The sequence below is a fragment of the Emys orbicularis genome, chromosome 2 (assembly GCF_028017835.1).
Source record: "Emys orbicularis isolate rEmyOrb1 chromosome 2, rEmyOrb1.hap1, whole genome shotgun sequence".
Lineage (NCBI taxonomy): Eukaryota > Metazoa > Chordata > Testudines > Emydidae > Emys > Emys orbicularis.
In genome coordinates this window covers 283,608,258-283,625,910 of record NC_088684.1, presented here as the reverse complement: position 1 = coordinate 283,625,910, position 17,653 = coordinate 283,608,258, and the positions used below count along the sequence as shown (strand labels likewise).

General features: G+C 44.6%; 1 protein-coding gene across 1 annotated transcript in view; it reads left to right on the top strand.

Annotated features, from left to right (window-relative positions):
• Positions 1 to 17,653, top strand: part of NUB1 (negative regulator of ubiquitin like proteins 1) — a 38,614-nt gene that overhangs the window by 9,689 nt on the left and 11,272 nt on the right. Inside the window, exons 6-12 of the mRNA XM_065398593.1 lie at positions 727 to 797; positions 2,338 to 2,532; positions 5,842 to 5,930; positions 7,421 to 7,527; positions 8,305 to 8,491; positions 15,828 to 15,935; positions 16,152 to 16,304. Of these exons, the coding sequence (XP_065254665.1) occupies positions 727 to 797; positions 2,338 to 2,532; positions 5,842 to 5,930; positions 7,421 to 7,527; positions 8,305 to 8,491; positions 15,828 to 15,935; positions 16,152 to 16,304 (910 nt within the window). The remainder of the gene's footprint in view (positions 1 to 726; positions 798 to 2,337; positions 2,533 to 5,841; positions 5,931 to 7,420; positions 7,528 to 8,304; positions 8,492 to 15,827; positions 15,936 to 16,151; positions 16,305 to 17,653) is intronic.

The following is a 17,653-nucleotide window of genomic DNA, read 5'->3' as shown; positions in this document are numbered from 1 at the left end:
ACTTGGTCTGTCCTGGCCACTTTCCTGGCTGTTCTGCTCTCCCCTTCTCAATACCTTAGGCTTCTGTTTTTCTGGGTTTATTGATTTCATTTTTCAGGGTTTATTTTTAGCAATTTTTTGAGTTTAATGTAGAAGCCCCAAAATCAGGTTTTTGGGGGAATTTCTCTTTGTATATACTGTAATGAGTAATGTATATTATTTACATTATTCATTACATAATATATACTGTAGTAAATACTCTTTGCAATGTTCCCTATTGCAGTTTAACACGATACTGTTTAAAGCACACTATGGAACCTTTAGTGCACACCAGCAGGGTCTGTGTGGACCAATTAATGAGCAACATAGTAGTTCCCTGTAGTTTGCATTACTGTTTCATGTAGACAAGCCCTTAGATACAAGGAATGATTTCTAGTGTTTTTCCATTGTTTATTGGATAAATACTTTTTTTTCTTTTTATTGGGGGTGTTTTATTGCTGTTTATTGATTAAAATCTAAAATCAGAAACCATATGAATATCCTATCCTATCCTCACCTGATATGGTGAATTTGTGTCCAGTTACTAGTAATGTTATTTTATTTTCAAGCAGACTTATAGTAAAAGTTTGAAGCCAGTTACAAATATATAACATTTTAATTTTTATTGCAATATGTTGCCAAAATATTTCATATCAAAATGAGACAAGAAGGTATTTATACTTTGGAATTAACTACTTTATTTCACAGGATTGCACAGATGTATGGATTTCAAGAAAAATGTATCAAAATAATTATAAATAAGAAGCAGCTTGACCTTGGTATGTATCGCCAATTGAATATATGTTATATTTATTTTGTAATTATGTCTTTCTTAGAAATCATCTTTCTTGTAATTTTGTCAGTCACAGAAACAATATTAATAGCAGGGAAATAAGAACTGGATCGGTTCTCAAACGGTGGGTCGGGACCCCAAAGTGGGTCGCGACCCCATTTTAATGGGGTAACCAGGGCTGGCGTAGACTTGTTGAGGCCAGGGCCAAAGCCTGAGCCCCACCGCCCGGGACTGAGCGACGCTCAGGCTTTGGCCTCGGCCCTAGGTGGAGGGGCCAGGTTACAGGCCCCCCCGCCCAGGACTGAAGCCCTTGGGCTTCGACTTTGGCCTCCCGCACCCCAGATCAGTGGGGCTCAGGCTTTGACTCACCCCCGCCCATGGCAGCGAGGCTTGGGCAGGCTCAGGCTTCGGTCCCCCCTCCTGTGGTCATGTAGTAATTTTTGTTGTCAGAAGGGGGTTGCAGCACAATGAAGTTTGAGAACCCCGTGAGCTACACAATAACAGCAGTCATATTTGTTAGGTTCTACTCTAAAGGAAGTCTGAGATATTGTGATGGTCAAAATCAAAGGAGAGAATTATGGAAGAGGACAACTTTGTGTGTTTTAAAAGCTCAATGTGCCACATTCTCAGATTTAATTCACATAATTTACCAAAACCTCATGCTGTAAAGTGACATGTTCTAAACTTTTCTTTGTTATCTTTACCATCTTTCTTGATTTGCAAGACATTTGTGTGAACGAAGCTTTGTCTTTACAAATTAACTTTCTTCTGTTCTTTATTAATTCATTCATTGATGTCCTAATTTAGCTACCTTGGAAGAAATCATGATGTAAATGGAGAGAAAGGATGGACCAATGGTTAGGGCACTAGCTTAGGCCATCAGGAACCTGGGTTCAGTTTCCTGCCCCCTTCTGTCATAGACTTCCTGTGTGACCCTGGGCCTTAGTCTCTCTGTGCCTCAGTTCCCCATCTGTGAAACAGGGATAAAAGCACTTTCCTACCTCACAGGGGTGTTGTGAGGGTAAATACATTTACGTCTTCATGTCTGACGAAGTGGGTATTCACCCACAAAAGCTTATGCTCCAATACATCTGTTAGGCTACGACTTCACTACCCGCCTGAATCGGCGGGTAGAAATCGATCTCTCGGGGATCGAATTATCGCCTCTCGTCGGGACGTGACAATCGATCCCCGAATCGATGCTTGTACTCCAGCAGCGCAGGTAGGAGTAAGCGCCGTCGACGGGGGAGCCGCGGAGGTCGATTTGCCACCGTCCTCACAGCGGGGTAAGTCGGCTCGGATACGTCGAAAAAACACCCCCCGGAGTGCAGTGCTGGGAGCTACACCTCTTGCCGTGGCAGCGCTTTAGCGTTGCCAGTGTAGACTAGCCCTTAAGTGGTTGCTCCTGTTGAAATCTTCCTAGCAGGAATAGCTGTTTTTAAAATGTTATCTGGCAGTACAACATGAAATGTACTGTCTTCGTAAATGTAATTTGATTTGCCTATTAATCATGCTCTGTTTTTCAGGAAAAACACTTGAAGAGCAAGGTGTAACACACAATGTAAAGGTCATGGTGCTTGAGCTAAGACAGAGTGAGGAGGATACCAGAAAAAAAGTTCAGGAAGAAGAAATGCAACATGAAGAAGAGACCATGAAGGAAAAAGAAAGAAAGGAAAGGATGAAAAGAACTAAGAAGGGTTTAGAAATACTGGCAACAAGAGGTATGGGGTTTTTACCCTTACATGCAGTAGAAGACAGTAGAAGTATGAATTAAAAAAAAACCACTTCTATTTTAAAAAAAACAAGGCAAAGTGGAAAGATTAGTATAACTTTGGGTTGTGATCTAATCGCATCTAAACAAGGTCAGGCCTTGTCAGTACTTGGATGGGAAACCTCCCTGCAGCACTTGGGTTTTGCTTGAAGTGGACTAGGTGATTCATTCGTTCCTAAATTGATGCTGAACAAAGCCATTGTCATGATCCTAGGAGGCACCATGCTACTTCTATTTGAACTTGTGACTCTAAGGGTATTAAAGCCAATAAATTGGCCAGATTCCAGTTTGTGCTATTACATTCTGCCCACTTGAAAATTGGTTTCTCCTGTTGGTTATAGTATTCTTCTTCACTTCCTGTCTTAAAAGACCTTCTTTGTATAATGCTCGTGTTTCCATAAGAGAGACAGGGTGGGTGAGGTAATATCTTTTATTGGATTAACTTCTGTTGGTGAGAGAGACAAGCTTCCGTGCTTACACCGAAATTTTCTTCAGTCTGGGAAATGTACTCAGTGAGACATAGCTGAATATAAGGTGGAACAGATTGTTTAGCCTAAGTTGTTAACACATATTTCAAGGGGACCATTCAAGATGAAGTGATTCTATAGAACATTTTGAGTTTTGAGGAAGGTACTGTATGAATCTATTATTAAATGGGACACTTGAGAGTTAAGATACTGACAACTCTGGAAACGTGTTTTGTATTTATTGCAGAAATAGCTAGGCCAGAATGATAAATTGTAAGTTGTTATGCCCTTCTCTGTCAGTTACCTCTGTTATGACCATAGGTGGCCATGATTTCACCATGCAAGGTAGTTCACTTGTCATTCTGGTCCATAGTGAGGCCATTCTCTTCTCCATGAGTTTTGATGGAGACTGTTGGCAACTGTGGACCAAGTTAAAGAAACAGTCAGTTTGAAAGTAGTCATTTTCAAAACATGAGTTAAGAGTAGTTTCAGGCACTACACCTGCCCAGGATGCCCTTTGTTAGTTTGAAGTTTTAAAAATGTTTTTATTTCCCTAGTTTCTGCTTGAAAGACCCACAAATAGAAAACTTAACTGGACTATTCACTAAAGTCCTGTCAAATGTAAAAGTATACAAATGAGTTTCCTCTAATCTTCTCTTACAGTGGATTGCTTACAATAGTATTAGGTTGTAACAAAAAATGTAAGTAGGTGGAAATGCCCCTCTATATTGGGCTTGTTAGGCAACTTAGATTTCAGTTCTTCAGTAAGCTCTTTGCAGGTAGCTCTCTGCACCTGCATAGACCCCTATAAACTTAGTTCCAGAAATACTGAGCAAGTATTGTAGAATGATAACACACCTTCATTGTACAGTTACTCCTGGGGGAATTCTGCGCCACTGCGCAATGCAGAATTTTCCAGAAATGAATGTAGTGCATGCAGAATTTCCTTCCTCCCGCCCAGAAATGGGCTGCAGTGCTGCTAGGAGCCACTGGACTTGGCAGAGCCCAGTTTGCACATAGAAGACACTGCTGGGGGGAGGGAGAGGGAGCTCGAGGGTTTCCGTCAGCTGCAGTTCCTAGCATGCCCTGAGGGAAGGAGAGGGTGGCATACAGCAGTGGTTCTCAACCAGGAGTCTGAGGCTCCCTGGAGGGCCGCAAGCAGGTTTCAGGGGGTCCGCCAAGCATGGCCGGCATCAGACTTTCTAGGGCCCAGGGCAGAAAGCCAAATCCCCACCATGTGGGACTGCAGCCAGAGCTCCCAAGCTCCACCACCTGGGGCTAAAGCTGAAGCCTGAGCAACTTAGCTTTGTGGTGCCCCCAGTGACATGGTGCCCCAGGCAGTTGCCCTCCTTGCTACCCTCTAACAGTGGCCCTGGCTTTTATATGCAGAAAACAGTTGTTGTGGCACAGGTGGGCCGTGGATTTTTTATAGCATGTTGGGGGGGCCTCAGAAAGAAAAAGGTTGAGAACCCCTGGCATGCAGGAAACTGCAAGCCTGGGACCAAGCATCAGGCTGTTTCTCCCTCTAGATCCCTGGGCTCTGCGGGGGGAGGGGGATGGGTGTCTGGGCAAGGGGGGCCCCGCAGCAGGGTTGTGGGAGGGAAGGGGAACAGGTATCTGGGCTTGGGAGGCCCAGCGGCTGGGCTCTGGCGGGGGACAGGGTGTGAGTATCTGGGATGTGGGGGCCGCTGTTGGGCTCTGGGGAGGAGAGAGTTCAGGTGTATTGGCTGGGGGGGCCTGCAGGTGGTCAATGGGGGGAGGGGTTGTGAGTGTCTGGCTCCCTGGCTGGGGTGGAGGGATGGGGACAGAGAAATAGGAACTGGGTTGTCATAGGGGTTTCTTTAACTCTCTACTCCCGGGGGAATTTTTGTGTGTGTCTGTATTGTTACAGACATACTCGCTGACAGGTATTTTCAAATAAATTACCAAAATAATTGAAACTGGCATGATTATGTAGTGTTATTTTGACAAATAAAATTTGCAGAATTTTAAAATATTGTGCACAGAATTATTTTTTTGGTGCAGAACGCCCCCAGGAGTATACAGTGCAGCACTAGAGTATCGAGGATCCATGGGAAGACTTCACTGGGTCCATTGGCAGACTCAAGGATCAACCCACACAGCTCATTGCTGGATTGGGGCAAGTCAATGAACATGAGAGAATAGGAGGGAGTTGAGAACCCAGTTGCCTGGGTTGAAGAAAGTTACAGGACAGAAGCTTTGCATATCCGGAGATCGCAGAGCTTTCCCTTGATGGCATTGGTCTATTGTCAAAACATCTTTTCATGTTAAGTCAAACCAAAGCAAATAAGAAACAGATCATTGGGTTGCAAGCAACAAAGTGAAACTGAGGGAAACAAATATATTTAGTTTTAGTTGAATAAACCATAGAGAATAAAGCTTGTTATTTTGTGTTTCACTGTAACCAGTCTATTAAGTGAAATGCATTATGCACCATTGGAAATGCAGATGTTTTCCTCTCCTGAATAAGTTCTTTACAGCACACACAATTTAGAATTTCATTCAAAAATTCAGGCTTGAGCTAGGGAGAGGCCCAGATCCTGCAAACAAGTCCATCAAGGCTATTCATGGATCAGATTTCTCATTGCATAATTGGTGCCATAATAGAGAACTCTCTCTGGAAGCCACATACACTATTCTACTTCATTTTATTTACAGTTTTTCTTAACAACATGCGTATTGATTTGGTTTTAAGACCATAATCATACTTTGTTCTTACTGTTGAAGGCATTGATAATGAATCAGTGGGCACTCTTTTTTTTTTGTTGCAGAGGATTATTTAGATCCAGATACCACTCCATATCTGGATATAGCTAACCAAACTGGAAGATCTATCAAGATTCCTCAGCAAGCCAAGAAAGTAAGTATAACATTTAAGGAAGATCTTATTTAGAGACCTTTTAAATAATCTTCACATGTGGTACTTTAAGTATTATATTGAAATGGTCAAAACTGTTTCTTAAACAACGTCTGTAGGTGCCAGCAAAAACTAATTGCTTAATAGAAGTGGCTTTCTGATAAAGGTGAAGCAGAACTGTGCTCCAGTACATTTGGGAATGTACAGGCAGTTGTCTAATGTCTGTGATTTCTTGTAGAGTCTCTTGTAAAATGTGTTTGCATTTTGTCTTCATGCCTGGAGCTATACATTAATTTATGTATTTTACACAGCACCTATTGTTGTAACTTCTGGGTGTCTTAGTTAGAACAATATACAATAATTTCTTCATTAGATCTCAGTCAATTTAAATCACAAGCTACAGGAAATGTGATAATAGTTAACTCAAAGTCTAATTTTTAAACACATATGTCTTCTTGTTTTGTGCCTGGAAAGTCACCAAGCCTAGGTTCTGGTAGAACATTAGAATGAAAGAATTTCACATCTGGGAGCCTTCAACTGAGAATGCCTTGCTACTGGTCCTGGACAATGAAACTCCAGGAACCGACAGCAAGAGCAACTCATTAGATCTTGACCACTATGGCAGAACAAAAGAGGAAGAGACAATCTCTTAGATAACTAGATTATTCAGAGATTTAATAATCCTAACAAACACCTAGAATCGCACCCAGAAGCAAAGTAGCTAGCATGCAGCACCAGTGCAATGTGTTAATTGTGACCTGATTTCCTCACATGGTGCATAATATTATTCTGCCCCAGCTGGTATTCCAGTATACTTTACAAAGGTAACCCCAAATAGCATATGTACTGCATGTTCTGATGCAACATTGCAAGAAATGGAAAATCACCTTAAGGATTTTATTCAGTGCTGAGCACAAGACGTTAAAGGTACAGGAAGAAATCTTGTAGAATGTTTAGATAAAATAATGTTATTTATGATGCCGTTCATTGGCATAGCGCAAGAACCAGAAAGTTTTTAGCAACATTCACTACTTCTGTCATTTAGTTTAGTAGAATTGAAAAATTAAGATTAGATTTTTGGCAAGTGACTCATGGGATTTTATTACCTATTTGGAAATAGTAGGGTTAGTTGGTTATTTGTGAACACTGGCTGGATGCTGTTCTGCACTGTTATGCTCAGTAAGAGACTTATCCTGTTTATGAGTAAATTCTTGAAAACATATTTAGGGTTGCATTTTAAAAGTAAACTCACAATAAGGCAGGTGAAATATGTCATGTATCTGTAGCAATCATTGTTTTCAATAAATTGGACAACACAAATGACAAACACATGGGTAGATGCGTGGGAAGAAGCATTAAATGATGGGAGATAATATGGCTTGATGGAGTGTTTTTTTCCATGGACAACAAATAATGTAAGTTATTTTCGATGACATTTCTTTTTAATTGTGAACATAATAAGGGTTTAATATATTCTTAATCCATTTTCATAGTCCCTTCTATTAGCTATGGGTTATCATGAAAAGGGCAGAGCATTCATGAAGAAAAAAGAGTATGCTGTAGCACTGCCATTCTTGCTGGATGCTGATAAACGCTTCTGGTAAGAACCTTTCTGAATTGTCATGACTTTTTAGAGTACCAAAGAGTTATGGGAACAGCATAAGTGTATGTTTTACATAAGTGGTTTTCAACCTTTTTCATTTGCGGACCCCTAAAAAATATCAAATGGAGGTGCGGACCCCTTTGGAAATCTTAGACAGTCTGTAAAGCCCAGGTTGAAAACCACTGTTCTATAGTAATGACAACCACTATTTTACATGGTATTCTTCCACAAGCATGCCACTAGTGGGCAATGGTTGATAAAATTGCTTTAGTCTAGTCTAATGCAGCCCCCTTTGGTGTCCAAAAAAGTGGTGGTCTCCCCCATATGTTTCTGATATGCCAACACATTCTGAGGGACTTCCCAAGGAGCACAATTTGGATCTTTACATGCCTCCAATGAGGATAATTGGTTTCTATACCCTCCCAAAAGGTTGTGGTGTTGTAACTCCACTATACTTTTAAAACTGCAGTATCATATGTAGAAACAAGATAAAGTAAAGATAGTGTAGATTTAAGTCAAATGTAATATACCATAATATGATATACCAGGGATTCTCATGACATGAGAGCAGAGCATATTATTTTGATAAATTAAAAAGTAATTTTGTATGTTACATTTATATCAGTGTGACGGTCAGACTGTAGAAATTTTCGGAATGCACATGATATGTGCGTACACACACTCGTTTTCCTTTTCACATTTTCCTGTCCCAGTTCTTCAACACAGTAGGGAATGAAGAAGCAACTTAGTTAATATTTTATTGCTGTTTTGCAGTGATTGTGGCAATGAACTTCTGAATACAGTTGATAATTATGCAGTGTTGCAGTTGGATATAGTATGGTGCTACTTCCGCCTAGGACAGCTGGAATGCCTTGATGATGCAGAGAAAAAGCTCGCCACCGCTCACAAATGCTTCAAGAGGTGTTATGGGGAAAACCACGAAAGACTTCTCACAATAAAAGTATGCTTGCATGATTTTACTGAAGGTGGTTTTGTTTTAGCAAATATTCATTCATTGTTCCAGTATTTCATAACATTTTTAAGAATGTAAAGTACTCATATGTCCCCTTTAACCTTTACTTTTCACTCTTTCCAGATGTGTAATTGTCAACACTGTAAAAGCATTGGACATGCATTGTGAGAATTCAACATAGCTGCTTTTCTCACCTGACTATATTGTTAATGACATTTTCTTCAAACTGCATCACGTTTCTGTCTGATGGGGAAATAATGTTACCTGGCTAATTCAGTATATATATCACCTATGTTGGAATTCCTTCATAGGTATTACATATTTAGGGTGACCAGACGTCCCAATATTATAGAGATCATCCTGATATTAGGGGCTTTATCTTATATAGACAACTATCCCCCACCCCCACCCCGCCCCAATTTTTCACAGTTGCAATATATATTTTCATTGAGTTACTTTTTGAACATGCACACTGACAGCTGTCTAGTGGATAGGTCATTGGAATGCGACTCAGGAGAACTAGGTTCTGGTTCTGGTTCTGCCACTGGCCTGCTGGGTGACTTTGGACCAGTCATTTCATCTCTTTGTACCGCAGTTTCCCTGTCTGGAAAATGGGGGAAATTATACTTCCCTCCTTTGTAATGAGCCTTGAGATCTATTGACATAAAAGAAAGATGGTGGTGGTAACATGTTGCCCTAGTTCTTGATCAGAATTTGAAGACAGTGTTCATATAAATTGGTTAGAGGCTTCTGAAAGTACTGCTTGAAGTAGTATTAAACAAAGGAAAGTATTTTAAAAATGTAATTGTTACCCTAAAATTGGTCTCACATTTTGTAGCTTTCTTCTTCTACTCCAGTCTTGAATTATTTGAGGCCTGGCATCATGAGTTTAAGAATAAAGGAGTAGTCTTTCACTGCAGCACCACAGTTAGTCACACAGTTTTCATTAACAAAGGAAAGAAGGCTGAATCTTCTCTCAAAAACACTAATCCCAATACACAAGCATTTAGCAACAGGAGAATGTTTCTGCAGGCTTCAAGGGGGTTCATGCAGGCATGAGGCAGGGATGACCAGATGAACCAATAGACATTAAAGATCATAGAATCATAGAAGATTAGGGTTGGAAGAGACCTCAGGAGGTCATCTAGTCCAATCCCCTGCTCAAAGCAGGACCAACCCCAACTAAATCATCCCAGCCAAGGCTTTGTCAAGCCAGGCCTTAAAAACCTCTAAGGACTGAGATTCCACCACCTCCCTAGGTAACCCATTCCAGTGCTTCACCACCCTCCTAGGGTATGTCTACACTACGAGAGTAGTTCGATTTTACTTAAATCAAATATGTGGAATCGATATTGCAAAGTCGAACGTGTGTGTCCACACTAAGGACAGTAATTCGACTTTGTGAGTCCACACTAACGGGGCAAGCGTCGACATTGGAAGCGGTGCACTGTGGGCAGCTATCCCACAGTTCCCGCAGTCCCCGCTGCCCATTGGAATTCTGGGTCGAGCCCCCAATGCCTTCTGGGGAAAAAAATGTGTCGAGGGTGGTTTTGGGTAACTGTCGTCATCCAACCGTCACTCCCGCCCTCCCTCCCTGAAAGCGCCGGCGGGAAATCAGTTCGCGCACTTTTCTGGTCAGTGACAGCGCGGAGGCCACAGCACTGCGAGCATGGAGCCCGCTGCGACCATCGCTGCAGTTGTGGCCGTTGTCAACGCCTCGCAGCTTATCATCCACCTTTCCCACAGGCAGATGCAGATAAATCAGGCGAGGAGGCTACGGCACCGCAGTGAGGGCCTGAAGTCTGAGAGTAGCACAGACCTGTCAGAAAGCACGGGACCCAGCGCCGAGGACATCACGGTGGCAATGGGTCATGTGGATGTTGTGGAACGGCGATTCTGGGCACGGGAAACAAGCACGGACTGGTGGGACCGCATAGTGCTGCAGGTCTGGGATGAATCCCAGTGGCTGCGAAACTTTCGCATGCGGAAGGGGACTTTCCTTGAACTTCGTGAGTTGCTGTCCTCTGCCCTGAAGCGCAATGACACCCGGATGCGAGCAGCCCTGACTGTCCAGAAGCGAGTGGCCATAGCCCTCTGGAAGCTTGCAACGCCAGACAGCTACCGGTCGGTCGCGAACCACTTTGGCGTGGGCAAATCTACCGTGGGGGTTGTTGTGATGCAAGTAGCCAACGCAATCGTTGAGGTACTGCTCTCAAAGGTAGTGACCCTGGGAAACGCGCAGGCCATCATAGATGGCTTCGCCGCGATGGGATTCCCAAACTGCGGTGGGTCTATAGATGGAACTCACATCCCTATCCTGGGACCGGACCACCAGGCCAGCCAGTACATCAACCGAAAGGGCTACTTTTCAATGGTGCTGCAAGCACTGGTGGACCATAGGGGACGTTTTACAAACATCAACGTCGGATGGCCGGGCAAGGTTCATGACGCTCGTGTTTTCAGGAACTCAGGTCTGTTTAGACGGCTGCAGGAAGGTATTTACTTCCCGGACCACAAAATAACTCTTGGGGATGTGGAGATGCCTATAGTCATCCTCGGGGACCCAGCCTACCCGCTAATGCCCTGGCTCATGAAGCCCTATACTGGCGCCCTGGACACTGAAAAAGAACTCTTCGACTACCGGCTGAGCAAGTGCAGAATGGTGGTGGAGTGTGCTTTTGGCCGTCTCAAGGGGAGATGGAGAAGCTTACTGACTCGCTGTGATCTCAGCGAAACCAATATCCCCATTGTTATTGCAGCTTGCTGTGTGCTCCACAATCTCTGTGAGAGCAAGGGGGAGACCTTTATGGCGGGGTGGGAGGTTGAGGCAAGTAGCCTGGCTTCTGATTACGACCAGCCAGACAGCCAGGCGATTAGAAGAGCCCAGCGGGACGCGCTGTGCATCCGGGAGGCTTTGAAAGCTAGGTTCCTGAGTGAGCAGGGTAACCAGTGACTTTTCAGTTTGTGTACAGAGAAGCTGAACCTGCCCCCGTTTCTTTACCCACTAAATGTTCAGTATCCTCTCCAGTTACATACCCCGTTCCCCCCCTTCCAACACACGGTTAAAAATAAAATCACTTGAATTTTGTTAATGAACACCGTTTTCTTTATTACTGTTTTCGTGGGAAAGTGTTGAACCTGGGACGCAGACTGTGGTGGGGAGCGGGTGTAGTGTAGTGATGCAAATGACGCTTCCAAACTCCAGGAATGACAGGCTCCGCAGTGGTGGACTGGTGGTTTCAACGGACCCTGCCACCCCTCCTGTTCGGGACTCTGTGGGGGGGGGGAGGTGGGCTATGTGACTTTGTGGCAGGGGGAGGACAGTTACAGATCCCCTGCTGCGTGGCTCTGTGATCCAGGATAAGGACCGCTGCATAAGATCTGTAACTGCCCTCCCCCACCACAAAGTCACAGAGCACCCCCCACCCCCCACAGAACACTAAAACCACCTCCCAGAATGACCAGGGTAACTAGTGACTGCAATGTGTGTGTGCCGTGCTGCTGAACCTGCCCCCGCCTCTGTACCCTGGTAAAGGTGACTGTTCTGTCCAATTACCAACCCCCTTCCTCCCTTCAGACAGACTCTCCTCTAAAGAACATGATGGAAACAGTAATTAACAGAAACATATTTTTTATTAGCAACTACACATGAAACTGGGGGGTGAAACTTGGACGGGGGCTTGGGTGAGGCGGGAAGGAAAGGACTTGTCAAATTTTGGGGAATGAGAGCCTTCTAGTACTAGAGCAGTCTGCAGGGGTGGAGTGAGAGTGTTCACGGACTCTGCCGCCCCTCCTTCTTTGGACTTTGGGTGAGGGGGGTATGGGACTTGGTGGCGGGGGAGGGCGGTTACAGATAGACTGCAGCGGGGCTCTGTCCTCCTGCCTCCGGTCCTGCAGAACATCCACAAGGCGCCGGAGCGTGTCCGTTTGCTCCCTCATTAGTCCAAGCAGCGTTTGAGTCGCCTGCTGGTCTTCCTGCCGCCACCTCTCCTCCCGTTCCATGTGTGAACGGTGCATTTGGGACAAGTTCTCCCTCCACTGGGTCTGCTGTGCTGCCTGGGCTCGGGAGCAGCCCATAAGTTCCGTGAACATGTCCTCCCGTGTCCTCTTCTTCCTACACCTAATCTGCGCTAGCCTCTGGGAGTGTGATGCCAGGCTGGGTTGGGAGACAGTCGCAGCTGTGGGAATGGGAAAAAGGGAGTGAATTCCTCAGAAAGATAAATTTAGTTGTGAACAAAGAACATAGTCTTTCTCTGTAAAGAAGACCATGCACAGCACCTATCACATGCGCACTCAGGACAAGGTCGAATTTTCGGCCTTCGCATTCAGTGCCTGGGGTCTTGCAGTGCAGATCAGAGAAGCGGGGCAGGACACCGGAATTTGTGTAGCAGGCCGACATGGTAAGCCGTAGACTTGTGTCTGCTTAAAACTTTAATAGTTGCACTGGCCTCCTTTCACATTGAAAGCAATGCCAGTCCCTGCTGCCAGCAATCCGGCAAGCATGAGCTCTGCCCCTGTCCCACCCCCTCGCGGCTGTCCCAGGGAAAGATCCCTGTGTGCTGCCCCTCTCCCGCCTCCACCGCGTGGCTGTAAACCGCCGGTTACAGTTCTGTAAAGGAACGGGCAAGCAGTCCCAATACTAACATTCCCCTACCTAATTCAAAGCAGGTCACCATGAGCGACATCACCCTGATGAGGATCTCAGACACGGAAAAACAAAGAATGCTTCGGGAAAGCCTGCAAAGACCAGGGCCATATGCCGCCATGCTCTGCAGGGCAATGATCCCGGAGTACTTGCTTGTCTCCTGGGGCGGAAATGTCTGCTATTACGGAGGACCCAATAAGGCCGCTCTCCCCAGGAACCTGATGCAAAGGCTTTCCAATTACCTCCAGGAGAGCTTCGTGGAGATGTCTATTGAGGATTTCAGCTCTATCCCCGGACATATAGACCGCATTTTACTGTAGCTGCACTGGCAGGGACTAAACAGTAGAGCGGCTTGGGCAGAACAATCATGCAAAACCGGACATTGTTAGATTTTTTTTCAATAGTTGCACTGCCCAGGACTGAAACGTTAAGCACCTAGGGTACACTAATCATGAGAAACCCATTGTTGTTGTTGTTAATATTCCTGTTCTGTTAAAAATAAATGTTTAGATGTTTAAAACACTTACTGGCTGATCTTTCCCCTGATTCTGTGTCCGGGTTAACGGCTGGGGACGGTTGGTAGGGGATCTCTGTAAGGGTGATGAAGAGATCCTGGCTGTCGGGGAAATCAGCGTTGTAAGCGCTGTCGACTGCCTCGTCCTCCTCATCTCCTTCCTCATCTTCCCCGTCCGCTAACATGTCCGAGGAACCGGCCGTTGACAATATCCCATCCTCAGAGTCCACGGTCAGTGGTGGGGTAGTGGTGGTGGCCGCATCTAGGATGGAATGCAGTGTCTCGTAGAAATGGGATGTCTGTGGCTGGGATCCGGAGCGTCCGTTTGCCAGTTCGGTCTTCTGGTAGCCTTGTCTCAGCTCCTTGATTTTCACGCGGCACTGCGTTGCATCCCGGCTGTATCCTCTCTCTGCCATGGCTTTAGAGATCTTCTCGTAGATCTTTGCATTCCGTCTTTTGGAGCGCAGCTCGGAAAGCACGGACTCATTGCCCCACACAGCGATCAGATCCAAGACTTCCCGATCAGTCCATGCTGGGGCCCTCTTTCTATTCTGAGATTGCACGGCCATCTCTGCTGGAGAGCTCTGCATCGTTGCCAGTGCTGCTGAGCTCGCCACGATGTCCAAACAGGAAATGAGATTCAAACTGCCCAGACAGGAAAAGGAATTCAAATTTTCCCGGGGCTTTTCCTGTGTGGCTGGTCAGAGCATCCGAACTCGGACTGCTGTCCAGAGCGTCAACAGAGTGGTGCACTGTGGGATAGCTCCCGGAGCTATTAGCGTCGATTTCCATCCACACCTAGCCTAATTCGACATGGCCATGTCGAATTTAGCGCTACTCCCCTCGTTGGGGAGGAGTACAGAAGTCGAATTTAAGAGACCTCTATGTCGAACTAAATAGCTTCGTGGTGTGGACGGGTGCAGGGTTAATTCGATGTAACGGCGCTAAATTTGACATAAACGCCTAGTGTAGACCAGGCCCTAGTGAAATAGTGTTTCCTAATATCCAACCTCGACCTCCCTCACTGCAACTTGAGGCCATTGCTTCTTGTTCTGTCATCTGCCACCACTGAGAACAGCTTAGCTCCATCCTCTTTGGAACCCCTCTTCAGGCAGTTGAAGGCTTCTATCAAATCCCCCGTCACTCTTCTCTTCTGCGGACTAAATAACCCCAGTTCCCTCAGCTTCTCCTCGTAAGTCATGTGCCTCAGCCCCCTAATTATTTTTGTTGCCCTCTGCTGGACTCTCTCCAATTTGTCCACATCCCTTCTGTAGTGGGGGGACCAAAACTGGACGCAATACTCCAGGTATTGGTGGCCTCCAGGTACTGGTGGCCTCACCAGTGCCGAATAGAGGGGAATAATCACTTCCCTCCATCTGCTGGCAATGCTCCTACTAATACAGCCCAATATTCCATTGGCCTTGGCAATGAGGGCACACTGCTGACTCATATCCAGCTTCTCGTCCACTGTAATCCCCAGGTCCTTTTTTGCAGAACTGCTGCTTAGCCAGTCAGTCCCCAGCCTGTAGCAGTGCATGGGATTCTTCCTTCCTAAGTGCAGGACTCTGCACTTGTCCTTGCTGAACCTCATCAGATTTCTTTTGGATCTGTTAAAGTGAACTCTTCCAGCAGGAAGATTGACCAGGAGAATCTTTCACATAATATTGCGATGGGAGAAGATACTCATGTTTATAAATAAATATATTTAAAAAACCCAAGAGTATCGTGTGTGTGTGTGTGTGTATATGTAATGGATCCAAAAGAAAAGAAAATTTGAAACTTTTTAAAAAGTTTCTTCAGTTTTGATTTTAATTTTATATAAAATGTTTTTTCGGAATGCCTGATTAAGAGATTTTCTTTGCTTCTCAGTCTGTTTTCCATAGCACAGTGCAGTACGTAACAGGATTTAAATAGCTTTTCAGACCTCCATCCTGTTGTTGGATCCTTGCACCTGTGTGGAATCCCACTGACTTCAGTGGGGCTCCGCCCATGTGGATCTGACTGCAAGAGCGCGTCTAGTGTCTGTAACTTTCACATGCACAAATCTCTAATCCTTTTAGAATGTAAGGTTTTTCACCTGCTTGTTGAGTGCCTTGACAATTAGCATTGAATGGACTGATGCTCTGTTATACGCTGACTTTTTTCTTTATTGAAAATTTCTTTAGGGAAGTTCCGGAAGTGAGAAAGTTTTATTTCTAAGGCTTTACCTCCTTCAGGGAATAGGAAACTATCATAATGGCAAAGGAAAAGAGGCTGTTGAACTTCTTCAGAAGGTAAGACATTGCACTGTGCAGCACATCACATTATAGGAACTCATTTGGAAACAGAGCTCACATTATTTTGCCTGATCTTGCATTCCTCCTCTTCTCTATCCCCTCTCCTTCCCACCTCCCCTCCCTCCCCCAATGCACAGGGAATTTGGGAAGGGACTTTTAATATATATGCCAGTGGTGGAGTCTATTTGATTGTTCTGTTCTTTCTACATATAGGCAAATGGTTTGTATCAAGAGCTCTCCATAGATCCTGAAAAAATCAATAATTTGTTACTCCTGGGATTCTCTGCTCAGGAAGCTCGTCTTGGTCTACGAGCTTGTTATGGGAACCTGGAGGAGGCTGCCAGTCTTATTACCAACAGAAGAGAGGTACGGTGCTGGGAAAGTATTAAACAGGCCCTTGAACAGTATTAAACAGGTCTGAGTACTTATGTTCCAGAATGTACATCTTACGTATGTATTGAGACGTGAGACAAAGCCAAGGGCTTTCATCAATTCTGCATTGGTATTCATGGTGAAACTGAACAGTTTGCCATATGTTGTTGCAAGTATGAAATAGAAATTTAAAATTCTAAGGGGCAAATTCTCTCCCACCTGGCACAAGTGTGCAAGGCCTGAAGAAGTAGAACTGCCATGATATTGAAGAGGTACATGAGGATACTTCGCATCAGTTTTTACCACTTAACTGTGCTCTTTGGGAGCACAGATAGTGTTGTCCCACAAACTTACACAGAATCGTTTTAGGGGTCAAGACAAAGATGCCACATTTATTATTAATCTGTAACTATTAGCAAATACCTTAATGCTTATACACATACACTCACACACACACACCAAAATGTTCTGCAGCTGCTGGATAGTTACCGGTCCTGATTGTAGTTTGAGTTCGCAGCTTGGGATCGGAGCTCGTGGCAGCTAACTGGCCAGGAAAGCTGAGCACGAGGAGGAGCTGGGTCTCTGTCGGGCATGCACCGATGCTCCTTGATGTTGATAGCAGAACGTTACCCAAAGTCTCTCATCTCACCCTTCCTTTTTTATAGGCTTTTAGTTTGGATTCAAAGTCTCTAGGTCTTGCTGTGTCACGCCGCCTCTGGGTTTGGTGCTTGATCACCCGTCAATTGCAGGTGTGACTGTCAGCCTGGGACCTGGCTTTGATCTTCCTTCTGTTGTTTTTTTCTTTTTAGGGTGGATGCTTCTTGCTTGAGTTAGGGCTGTTGTCTAGTTCTTCAGCCGTTGGTATTTGAACTTTATCTCATCAGGATGGGCTGGTGCTGGAGGTTGATTCTATCACCCATACATACCTCATTCACACATCTCAACTAGACTAATAAAATTACAGTATGGCTTGCAAAAATGGAGGCTGCAGCACAAGCCTTCTACAAAATGGAGTCAGCATTTTAAAATGGGTTTTGAATTACAATATTGCACAGAAGTTACAATGTTACAATGTAGGCAAAATGGCAAGTGTAATGAAAGTTACAATGTAGGCAAAATGGCAAGTGTTATGAAATGGTGAACAGAAGTTACAATGGTACAGTGAATAACTAAAAACAATTTCATTCACATTGGTTCTACATTGTCCCCCTTTTGACCCTTCAATCCAGGGGTATTGAATGGGTCACACTTTATGTAATTGTTTTAAGGCAGAACCAACATAACAGTTAGGATTACTAATAGGACAATGATGGGATGAAAAATTATATTTAGAACTGCTGACC